Source organism: Coloeus monedula (genome assembly GCF_965178545.1).
Source record: "Coloeus monedula genome assembly, chromosome: 3".
Lineage (NCBI taxonomy): Eukaryota > Metazoa > Chordata > Aves > Passeriformes > Corvidae > Coloeus > Coloeus monedula.
The window spans coordinates 34,516,653-34,529,140 of NC_138783.1; the positions used below are offsets into that span (position 1 = coordinate 34,516,653).

General features: G+C 37.2%; 1 protein-coding gene across 5 annotated transcripts in view; it reads left to right on the plus strand.

The window, feature by feature from the left end:
• The window catches only part of DLG2 (discs large MAGUK scaffold protein 2), a gene marked incomplete at both ends in the record, with an annotated part of 992,680 nt that overhangs the window by 394,156 nt on the left and 586,036 nt on the right, over window positions 1–12,488 (plus strand). The window contains one exon of one of the 5 annotated variants that reach the window (XM_082277305.1): window positions 4,092–4,172. The exons of the other annotated variants lie outside the window; for them this stretch is intronic. Within the exon in view, the coding sequence (XP_082133431.1) occupies window positions 4,092–4,172 (81 nt within the window). The remainder of the gene's footprint in view (window positions 1–4,091; window positions 4,173–12,488) is intronic. 5 annotated transcript variants of the gene reach the window in all.

The window sequence follows — 12,488 nt, forward strand, 5'->3', positions numbered from 1 at the left end:
TTGCAGTGAGCCAAAGCCTGAAAGCCCTCACTTAGCTTGGATGCTCAGGATTTAAACTGCTGGGGAAACTTTATATCTCTGGCTACGTATTATTACATACAACATGTTCTTGGAAACCACTCCACATTTAACAGCAGTTAAACCCATCTGCTGCTCCTGAATTTTCATTTCATTCACAAGCCTGTTTTAAAAGTATTTTTGGACTTGTCTCCAATGTGCTATCAGCTGTTCATTATTCTGTTGTAAATTGATAAAAAGAATGACTCAAATTTTAAAAGAAAATGTAGCCTCCTATATATTTTTGAGCTTTTCATTGAAACTTGCCTTTCCATCACTGTCTGACATAAATGAAATTTTTAGTTCACAGCAATTATTCACCATGGAAGTTCATCCCCTCCTGCTCAATTCTGCAGAATCCATCTATAGTAGTTACATCACTGGCATGAGGGGCAGACTTGAGTTTAGCACTGTGATCACAGATACTGTTCAGTATATTGAAGTTCCTGTGAGGGCAACAATTTTTCATTGCTTTATTTAGAAACACCATCACCATTTTCTTTGCACATCTCTTCTCCCTATGTTCATGTTTTATTACTGTTACTTTGCATAGCAGTACTTCAATGCCCTCTATATATCATTAGTAGGAACTATGTAGATTTTCATGAGATCTCTTTTTGAAGACGTTTTTAAACAGAAAACTTCATTTTCCTCAGTTCTATTGGTGTGGCTGACTTTTTTTATGACACTGCATGATGTTCTCGTATGAAGGTAATATTTGCTGGACCATGGGACTTCCCAGTATTTAATAGGCACTATTTTTTCCATGGCAATAAACTGATCCTTCCTTAATACACAGATTGACAAGGCTTTCCAGACTATAAGAGTGTTTAAATTCTTCTAAAATTGTTGTACTTCAACTCTGAAACTTGTTTGGCTCTAGGTCTTGTATAAAACTTTTACTGGATTTTGGATTTTTGGACTTACGGTAGTTCATAACATTCAAAGAAACTTGAATTTTTTTTTTTTTATTTTTAGTTAAAGAGTAGGAGATTTAGATTTTCTGTGCAACAACACCCCAAATTTTATATTTTATAACCATATATTTGCATTTAATAATAGCTAGTGTGAATAACAATGTCTGTTAGAAAAGACTTCCTTAAAATAAAAAGAGACTTTTTGGGGTGGGATTCGGTTGTCTAAGATAGGCATATAGTGCTATTTTAGATGTCCTGTAAGATCTGAGGTGTGCATATGGCTGTCAGAAATGACAGAGGGAAACGCAGTCCCGTTTGAGGGAGCAGCTGGAGACAGAAGGATACCTTAATGCACCTGATGACATGTGACAGGTCTATTTGGGAAACTCAGTCTCACCTTTAGGGTTGCCACGTTTGTAGCTCATGGTTTGATGAAGAATGCTGTTTTAAATGCTACCTCACTTGCCCTTGAGTAGAGTTTATTCAAAAGACATCTTTTACAAAGAGGATTACATTTCTACAACCACTACACCCACTAGGGGCATTTGTAAAATCTTACCTTGGAAGCAAGTATGTATTTACTTTATTTGAACTTAGCACACAGGAATATGCCTTTTGCTTTTAGCTGGCTATTAATCATCTGGTTCCAAATTAAAAGTGCTGAAATTACTAGGGAATAAACCTCTCATGGAGTCAAAGCTTGTAGGTCATGGAAAGGACTGGAGACAGTGTTTCAGCACCTAGCAGCTGAGGTTTTTTTTCGCAGCAGCAAATTTGGAGTGATTTCCCTGTTTTCTCTCTCAGTTGGAGACAACTGCTCACTATCCCTATGTAATATCCTGTTTTCAGTCTTCCCTAAGTTGTGAGTTTTCTCTTCTATGATTTTCTTTGGCTTTTTCAGTGCTTATCTTAAAACAAAGTGCCCCAAAATGATACAGTTCTGCTGGTGTCTCATCATCAATGATTACAGCACAATAGTTATAACCCTTGTCCTTATGCACAGCAATTCTTCATATCTTGAAGGAAGGCCATTTCGCAATAGAACCTCACTCTTGGCTCCTCCTTAGTTAATGATCTCAACAGAGGTGTTCCTTACTCTGTATTTTTGCTTCTGATGTTTCCTCTGTCAGGGAAGTGCTTACTACTCAGTGTGCATTTCTTCTGTCTGGTTTAGGGTACTACACACTTCTCAAAAGTCTCCAGAACCAAATAGTCAAACTAAACTACATGTACACAAAAGCTTGCTGTGGTCAAAGTGCCTCAGCTGCAGTGGACTTGGCCATAAAATGCCTCCCGGTTATTCCTGGTAGCTTGGTGCTGATGTTAGGGAATCCATGGCTGCCCATTACACTGTAAAAGAAGTTACTCTGGATGTTTTTAATGTAAAAATCCTCTCTGTGTAAGCTCAACTGAATATTCAGACCTCCATTCATCCCTCTTCCCTGAGGTGGGAATGCACCCTCCACAGTGACTCAGGGCATTTAAGCCTGAAACCATTCCCAGTATTTTCCTGTGTCTCAAAGGGCACTGCTCCTAGCTGACACAGCTGAATGCCTCAAGACTGACAGCATCAGTATAAGTCCCAATTCTTAAAAATACCATTGTATGACAGCATTAATCCTTTTAAGCAGCGCCAGAAGTCCCTTTTCCTTAGACTATACTTTATACTGAAAAGTGTTACACCCTGAGCTTTTTGACTATTATTAGCCATTCTTTATAGCAACAGTTTCGAGACTTCCCTGAATGACTTGGCCCAATGGTTTTATACTTGCTGTGTTTTATGCTTGCTATTAAAAAAGACTTAATCTTGCAGGTGAGAGTGAAAAGGTGTTACCTTTTATGCATAAAAAGAAGTGGGTTTATACCTAAACGGGGTCTACAAGGAGGCTGGAGAGGGACATTTTACAAGTCCATGTAGTGACAGAACAAAAGGAAATGGCTTCAAACTGTCAGAGGGCGGGTTTAGGATAAATATAAGAAAGACATTCTTCACTGTGAGAGTGGTGAGGCACTGGCACAGGTTGCCCAGAGAAGCTGTGGCTGCCCCATCCCTGGAAGTGTTCAGGGCCAGTTTGGATGGGGTTCTGAGCAACCTGGTCTAGTGGAAGGTGTCCCTGCCCATGGCAGGGGGTGTTGGAACTAGGTGATCTTTATATCCTTTCACACCTAAACTCATCTATGACTTTTATTCTTTTTAAAATTAGCGTTCTTTATTAAAAATAGAAACAAAAAGTCTAGAGTAACATAGTAAAAGGTGAGGATCAGCATTACGTAAGCATCGTAATGGATATGGCCTTTGTAAAAATGCTTTTAACTCCCTTTTGTATTAAATATTGTGTAAAAAATGCTATTGAATGCATAGCTACAGATATGGTAGTTTTGCTATCAACAAAAACTGAGATCCTTGCCTTATGTCTCCCCTTACTGACAGGGCTCTTCCATATTGTTGTTGTTTGTTAAGAACTCATGTGTTTTCTACAATGGCATTGACTCATGCCTATGTGGGAGACTGAATTCATTATAGATTTTCTGTTTCACAAAAAAATGGAAACCTGACGTTCATTAAAAGCAAATATATAACCTCCTACTGTTAAAACTTCATAAATTCATAGTGATAATTAGAGTGGGTTTTAAAATTTAGAAGCAACAGGGTAATTTCTAATTTTAGCTAGAAAGAGGTGGACTGTTAAGAGAATGTTTATTTATTCCTTGTAGCCTTCTTGCTTCATTTTCTAATAATTACTTGAGACTGGTAAATGTTGCATACTAAAACTAAACCTAAATACAGTAGTACAGTGTTAATTCTTTTAAAATATACATAACTTGCTTGTTCTTCCTTCAGTGATAAATAGCTAATCCATAAATATTTATAATGAATAATATGCATGCACATTTTTAATACTATATCATATAACGCCAATTTATTTTTTGTTATAAAGCCTCTGGGCAATTCGGCATGTATTAACACCAATTTACAGCTCCAAGGGAATAAATGAGCCCACTTCCCCAAAAAACAACCTGGGAAGCAAACCCACACAACTAAGCACCATATGCAAAGACAATAAAAAAATCTGAGTTTGGAACGTGTTTTGAGTAGATGTCTCTATGTACTTCCAGAAAGGCCAAGAGGAAGAAAATCCCACAGGTAGAGGCCTTCAGCTGGGACCTTTTCCTGAAATGGAATGGACTAATACACAGGTGAGAGTAGTGAATTTGGCTGTGAGAAGTAAGTGAGGAAAGCAAATAGTTTCTGAATTGCTGCTTAATAGTTTTGCCAATTTTTCTCCACCAATGCTTCCCTGGACCCAAAAGTGCCTATTTCAGGTTAAAAAAAAATAATTGGTGAATGTTTCAATAATTTTCAAGATGCTGTGGCATGTAAGAAGCCTCAGCTGTATACTGATCAAACTGAAAACGGTTTGAGCTATTAAGAGAAGAATTTGGTTCGACTTGACTTTTGACATTTGAGGAAGATAACAATTGCCTTGGTAGTCAATGGAGAGACTTGATCTGAACACAATTCTTCTAACCTGATTTGGATGGCTACTTTAGACAGAGGTGGATCATGCCCTGGAAATGATTTTATCTCTCCAGTGCCTAGATATTCTTTATGGTCAAATAACCTAGGTGTAAATGTCTCGACTTTGCTATCTCAAGTGGTCAGGAAAATTTCACCTTTATCTTTTTGAAATTTCTTTTTAATGCCTATTGGTCTGGCAGAGGTACAATCAGTCTCTGAGATGTAACAGGCAGGACCAAACCAGGATATAAGTGTATTTATGGACCTGGACAGTGTGACAGAAAAAAATTGCTGAAGTTTGATTTGGTGTTTTGGGGGTTGGTTTGTTTGTTTGTTTGCTTTTTAATCAAAGAACTTTTCCAATAGAGGAGTTGTTATTGAAACCAGAAGTACAAAAAACCCTCCAAATCAAACAAAAGTGCAAGTGACACTATTTCACCAGGATAGTAACCTCCATAAATTTCTGTTTTTAAAATACTCAGTTTAGTTTATGTTGCAGTTGTGTGCTCAGTTTTCAGTGTATGACCTTCTGCCATTATGATAATAGATGTGTGAGAAATTTGATATTCTGGCTGTTTGCCAGTTGGATCCTTTGCAGTCTCGGGAGGAAAAGAAGGCAGATTAAAGTATGAAGATAATGCACACTAATGGGATATTTCTGGAGAAAGTAGTCTAAAGTGATATATTGTTGGTGTCCAAATTGCTATCGCTTGTTATCCAGGGTTAACAAGATTCTGGGATAAATAGGGCAGATGAGGATTCTGAGTGATCTTGCACAGCTCTCTACCAGCTGGACATCAATTTATAATGGCTTAGGATGTCTAGGTAATTTTCCTTAATGTAAGGGCCAAAAATATGTAATGATTAAGGTGGCAACCTGGGATGAAATCAGTGGTAAGCATAATGGACCAGAATTCTTATAGTATGTATCTGGACACTCAATTTCTACCTCCTAAGATTTTGACAAAAGTTTGACAAAGCTTATTTCTTGGTTTATTTTGTATGTGACTTAATTAATTTGTGCTGCTTTTTTGTAAGCCAAAAAGAAGAAGAAATGATGCCAGTCAATCACTATTTAATTAATTGTGTCATTTATTCATGCGAAGATGAACAAAAACTCTGATACCTCTTCAATACTGAGTGGCACACAGTAGGAGGGAAGTGCTGTTTGCTCCTTAGCAAGCCCATATGGTGGTAGGAGATCCAGTGTCCCTACTGTACAAACAGCACTGAATCTTTCAAAGCATGTTAAACAACATCTGCCAGTGATAAAATAAGTAAAACAGAAGGCTCATTACTTGGTAACTTTCACCTAAGAGCCCTAAAAAAGGAGGCTGAAAAGATCTGTTGGAGAATTTTTTAAATTCTAGAGTGTGAGTGTCATGCTATTATTTTCACCTTTTTTTTTCCAAATAATGCTGCAGAGCAGGTTAGTTATATTTCTGCCCTAGAAAAAAATATTGGAAAGATTAAGGAAAATTTAGCTAAAAAAGCAAGCATAAGAATAAATTAGTCGTAGGAAGAAATTAATGACAGTCAAGATAGTTTTAAAGAAAAGCAATTTTGCTAGATAAACTTCATTCCAATGGGAATTTGCTTGTTGAATGGTCCTAGGTGTCGTTTAGGTTTTTGTAAGGCATTTCATTTAATTTTGTATTTCATCTGGTATAAATAAATAACAGTATACTTTATCAAAATAATATTCCTCGAAGACTGGCATCTCAAAACACGAATCAATGAGAAATGACCGACCCTTACACAGAAGTTTTGAGGGATCATAGAATCACAGAATGGCCTGGGTTGGAAGGGACCTCAGAGATGATCTAGTTCCAACCTCCATGCCATGGACAGGGACTACTTCCACTAGACCAGGTGCTGAGAACCACGTCCAGCCTGGCCTTGAACACTTCCAGGGATGACGCCTCCACAGCTTCTCTGGGCAACCTGTGGCAGTGCCTGACCACCCTCACAGTAAAGAATTTCTTCCTAATATCCAATTTAAACCTTCTCTCTTTCAGTTTGAAGCCATTCCCCTTTGTGCTGTCACTGCATCCTCTTGTAAATAGTGTCTCTCCACAGTCTTCCACAATTTATAATTGGGTGTGGACAACATATTTCCATATTTTCACAAATCATTTGGAAAGCCAAATGATTGTGAAAGGCTAAATTCTTGGATGTTAAAATTTGAAAATAATGCAATGATTGAAACAGTAGGAAAAAAAAAAAAGGAGGACACAGTAATCAGATTGTGCAATCCAGTTACAGTCTAGCCTGGTAAACAGAGGCCATTCAAACAAAATTGTCATTACCTGGAAGAGAAATATTACAAAGCCAGAAGGAAGCAGTGGCAACCTGACATACACATGAGGATCCCAAAAGCTGATGTAAGTGATGCTAGGAATGTTCCAGAGGAGAGAACAGACAACTCAGTGGGGCTTGTATTATGAACTTGAATGTAAAAAACCTCACAAAATTAGGAGTAAGGAGGTGCTTTTATTGGTATGTGCAACAGTGAGGCTATGGAAGGAGATATTGTACCAGGTTTTGGCATCTGTAATTTATAAAGATAAAAAATATCAAAAGAGAGACTAGAACAGAGAAAAATTCTTCCAGAGAGAGACATGACTTAATGACAGTGTATCCCTAGGATGACTAGGAATAAGAGGATTCTTCACAGTAGCAGAGAAAAGCAGAATGTGTACCAGGGTAAGAGTAAACCAAGGCCGGGCAGGGGTTGCTAAAAATGAGAACATAGGATGAGCCATCAAGGAAGGTGTTAGATCTCGGTCCTTTTAGGTTTTCAGGATTAGGTGCTTTTCTGAAATAGGTGTGCACGCTTGTGTTTAAGACAAGCTGCTGTTGTCAGTGTTACGTGTGGCAGTACCCTCGATCTCGATGATCCAGTGGTGCTTTGTGCCTTAAACCTCAAATCTTGGAGGTGCCTGTTCTTTGCTCCAGGCGAGTCAGAAGAAACTTTTTCTACACAGGAATGTGGGGTTAGATGGTATTGTGGAGGGAGATTCAACTCATAGAACTAGTGTATTTTATCACATTCTTCCCCAGTCAGTAGTTCAAATGGAGAAATGTGGAGTTGTATAACTTGGCCTAATGAAAGCATTTATTTCCTTTTTACTTCCTTCCCACTTCCTTGCATTTTAATTCATTAAAAAAGCTCAGTACACCCACCTCCTGGCCTACATGTGTGGAGGATAAAGTTTGAATTCTTCTAGATCATGAACTTCTGAATTAATTTTCCTTCACTGATTTTTAATCTGTAGTTGCAAAATTTTGATTTAAACAGCAAGGTTTGGTTGAGAGGGCTGGATGTTTTTCAGTGCTGTCTGCCATCTACATCTCAGTCATATTTTATGTAACTGGTTGAAGATTGGGTGATCTTTAATACAAAGTTCTAGATATATGATCTGTTTTTTCAACTCCTCTTGCGTCATCTTGGGCAGCTTGCTTTATTCTCTTTCCCTTTGCTTTCCTACCTGTAAAAGAGTGATAATATTTTCCTTTCTTTTACAAAGGGCTTTGAGAAAGACTGTAGTGGCTGAAGAGTCTTTAGACCTTTTCTTTCTGTTTGACAGAGAACTAATTCATTATTGTACTACCACTACACATATTCTCAGAGCAGTGAATGATATATTCTCGTCTGAAACACTCTAGAACACTTGGGGGTAGGAAGAAACAGAGACGCCCTAGCCTACAATCTATCAGCCCCTAGAAAAAATATAATTAAATTGTGCTTTTTTTTTTTTTTTTTTGTCCCATCACTATGCCCCATTATAGCATTTCTTCTTGAACTTCCTGCTTTGACTTGCATCTAAAATAAATTACTTTCACTTATTCTCACCCTACTTACCCTGTATCATTCTCTGGCATAAAGCAACTTTCTTTTTCAATTAGGCAAGGATGGAAGGGTCCATTGTTCAATTGTGAAGTCTTCCAAAAAACCATTTTCGTGGTTTTTGCTTAAGTCATCAGGAAAGTGTGCCTTTGTCTTCATGTCTAAAAGAAATTCACTGTCTCAGTAACGAGGGGTCTAAAACTCTAGTGAAATCCTGATAACTGTTGAGGAACGGGTTGCATCTCCTGTTTTACACTCAGATTGGAAACTCTCTAAAGCTTGGCACTCCTTTTTCATTTTGCATTTTCTTAAAGCCTTTGACAGTGGAATTGAAGTCCTTAGCACTGGCACTGAGGTATTATGGCTATAGATAATGGGCTAATCAGACGTTGGCATTCTTTGCATTACCTTAACATTTCACCAGGGAAAAGGGAACTGAGCTCCTGTACCCCTTACTGGAATTTGAAAGTGCAGATGAGAACACAGTCAGAGATTGAGTCTTAAAACCTAGTTCTATCAAAAGGGAATTTCCCTGATGTACAAATCCACTTCCTTTGTACTCTACTGGGAGACATATATATAACTATTTAGCTTTTTCCACTGCTAAGTTTTCAGAAATGAGTCTTTGCTCTCACCTATATACCCCTATAGAATTACTTTTCTGTGAAGAATTTTTCGAGCTGAAAGTACTACACGGGTATCGGGAAGTCTTAATTTTGCCTGCAGTATGTTTTAATTACTTGGTATTACTCATGAGTAGTAGAAAAGATGGAGGTGCACTTTATAAATTTGTTTTCCCTTTGTTTAATATATCAGTTGATGTTCCCTTGTGATCTCTCATGAACTTTGTGAGATACTGCTCAGGCAGTCCAGCTTATCAATACTGTGTAGTTGCCCTTTCAGTCTCACAAGCTGAGAAGAATTTGCTTCACCTCCCATTCAAGTAAATAATAAAACTTCAAAAGACTTAATTGCATCCAAGATATTGCCCAGTATTTCCACATGAACAAACACAAAGGTCAGCAGCAATAGAGAGGCTTTATTACAAAGATCTTTTCTGGCTTGAATTCTGCTGAAAATTGTTGTTAAGAAACAGGAATTTATTGATCTTAAAAAAGGACATTACCTGTGGACAATTCTTTAAAAGTGAATGTCCTTAAATTTTTGGTTGCCTTCTATTGACAGTTGTCTTTGATACAGTAGTAGAAAACTAGTAATTAGTAATTAGGTAAAATATCTATAGTGACCCCTGCAAACACATTTTACCTGAAGTGATTTGTTTTTATATTCCACTCTCCTGAATAGAAGGGTTTTCACTAGAGCTTCAAAACTGAAGCTTAGAATTTTAAACAATCTTACATCTCCTTTACAGTCAGCAGCAAAGGTAAACTGCTGGTTTTCATCATCAATTAAGCAAATCTCACATGCTTTCCTGCAAAGGTCTAATATTAATATCCAGATTAGGTAAAAGAAAACTGAATATACAGATAGTAATTCTGTTCCACAAAGCTGAGGAAAATACTGGTAACATCAGTATTCCATATTGCTTGCCCGTAATATGTGCCGTAAAGTGGGTGCTGGAGCTTGAAATAAGTTTTTAAACAAGTTATTCTTTCCTTTTTTCACTCCTGTGATGTAATGCAGCAATGGGTTGTTTAATTTACAGCAACAAAATGATTTGGGGTTAAATGTTATGGAGGCAGTGAAGAGTTTGTTCTGCTTTTAATTGATGCTGTGACCTACATTGTTCCCCAAGGCAGCACAGACGTTTTTCAGAAAAGTCTCCTGTTAATTATAATTGTACTCTGTGGTGCTGGGTCAGTTGTCATTTGCATTATATAAACTTTAAAAATTGGGTGGGGGGGGGGGGCTGGTTCAGGTTGAGCTCACATTTGGTAAAGCTTTGTTTGCTTGTCAATAACTGTTTCCTGAGTCAATGGTGGCTTCAGTCTCAGAGTCGCTTCTGTACAAACCCCTGTAAATTCTGTGTGCTCCAAGAAGTACCGGCATAGGTGTGCAGTTGCTGAAAGCAATTCCAGCCTTCTTGGAAAACAAAGCCAAAAGTGCGGAATATTTGTGTCAGCCTAAATTCCCACAGCCTCCTTTAGAGCCAATGTCTGGTCCTGACCATCCTCTAACCCTGGTTTCTGGAGTAAATCTTAACCTCATTGCACTGCTGAATGTGCTCCATATTTCCTTGGGGAGGCAACCCCATCCATAGGGACTATCATGGGGTTCCTATAACATCTGCCTCACAGAAACAGGGAGATGTATATTGGTAACTTGGATGAAAGATGGCTTACATTAGTCAGACATTTTAAAGGAGAGGAAATTTATTTATCTCTAGACAGTAGGAGTTGTTATATTTAATTACAGCATTTCCTTTCTTTTGTAGACATGCTCATGTGGTCAGCTTTCAATATCAGACTGTTCTTCACTTCCTTGAGAGGTTTTTTGGTGGTTGTTGTTGTTTTTTCCCCTCACAGTGTTTATCTTACAGTGTTTGTATTATTTATCATAGTTTTTATTTATATTAATTTTTTTAATGTATATTTTCTCTGTATGGGGCTAAAGCCCAATTGTCTCCATTACAACTTCCTTACTTGAAACATTTGGGATTTTGTGATTGTTTAGTTACATATAGTTGCTGTCTACAGCTACCAGTAAGGAGGTTGTGTCAGGGTGGGGGTTGGCCTCTTTGTCCAGGCAATTAGTGATAGGACAAGGGAAAATGGCCTTAAAATGTTCCTAGGGGATGTTCAGATGGATATTAGGAAAAAATTTCTTCACTGAAAGAGTGGATAAGCATTGCAACAGAATGCCCAAGGAAGTGGTGTTGTCATTAGTCATAGTTCAACTTACAGCTTAATATAATATAGTTACTGTCATGGTATAATCTTTCTGAAAAAGAAACATGCTGTATCTTAAAATGTGCTGCTAGTACCTTTGCTTTACACTGATGGCTGCTGCCTTAGTCAACTACCCTACCTAATTTTTTCATGTATTCATTCTCCAGTTAAGGGATTGAAATTATTTTTCTCTTCACTTCATACTGTAAACCTTCACCCATGCAGAAAAGCACAAGAAAATTGTGAAATATGAGCTATGTAAGCACTCTATTCAATGCTATTAGAAATACATGCTCATTCTGTAGTGAACTCAAAGCCTCCTGATTGTTTATATAAACTGTTTATAGGAGGTTTACAGCTACAAGGGGGATATTTTTTTTTGTTATTTGAAAAAGTATTTCCCAGGGTAGAAGTGGTCATGATAAAATGATATCTTTATAGTTGAATTGTGGTCCAAGGATACTAATAGAAAATAATACTTTTAAATTTCTTTGTACAATAGAAATGTAGAGCTTACCGTAACATCAAGTGTCTATGTCTCTAATAAGAATATATTTGGTTAAAATTTTGTCTTAGTGTTGGAATCCAGTTAAAAGCACATTTTTATTCAGATCCTTTATTCAGTAAAGTACTGAAAAGATATACAGGAATTAGTAGATAACTTGGAGAATTTTAGAGAACAGAAAGAAACAATTAAGAGTAAACTGATTAACTCACCTGGGAGTGAGGTTTTACCATGGGAGAATTTTTTCTACAATGTCTTTTGCACTCAACCTGCAATAACAAAAAAACAGCACTTTTTCACTTGTTTAAGAAAACCAAGTTGTTACTGATTAAGTTGCAAATGAAGAATGGCTGAGTTTAGTTTAATCCGTAGTTAAAGCCTGTAGAAATTTAAGACATCAAGACTTAGAATCCCATAAAGCCTGGACAATTGAGAGACCTTTCCATGTTGAGCATCCTGTTATGAGGCAACCATGCACTTGATTCCAACACTACTAAACAAAAATTAAATTTGTTCTAATTGCAACAGAGTGTACCCAGAGAATTCATGAAATTATACTTTTGCTATGATTTGGTTTTCTACAAGGCACAGTATATTGTTGAGAGACAGAATATGCATTGATGCTTTACTACGTAGGCCTTTGGTCCTATTGCAGATTTTAGTTATCATTGAATGAATTGGCTTAGATCTTTACACATGCATAATTGAAATGTATTCTACTTGTCTAAGAAGAGTTATATCTCACTTGGGCCATAGGAATTTGAAAATTAAAGTTTGCGGTTTTTTGACA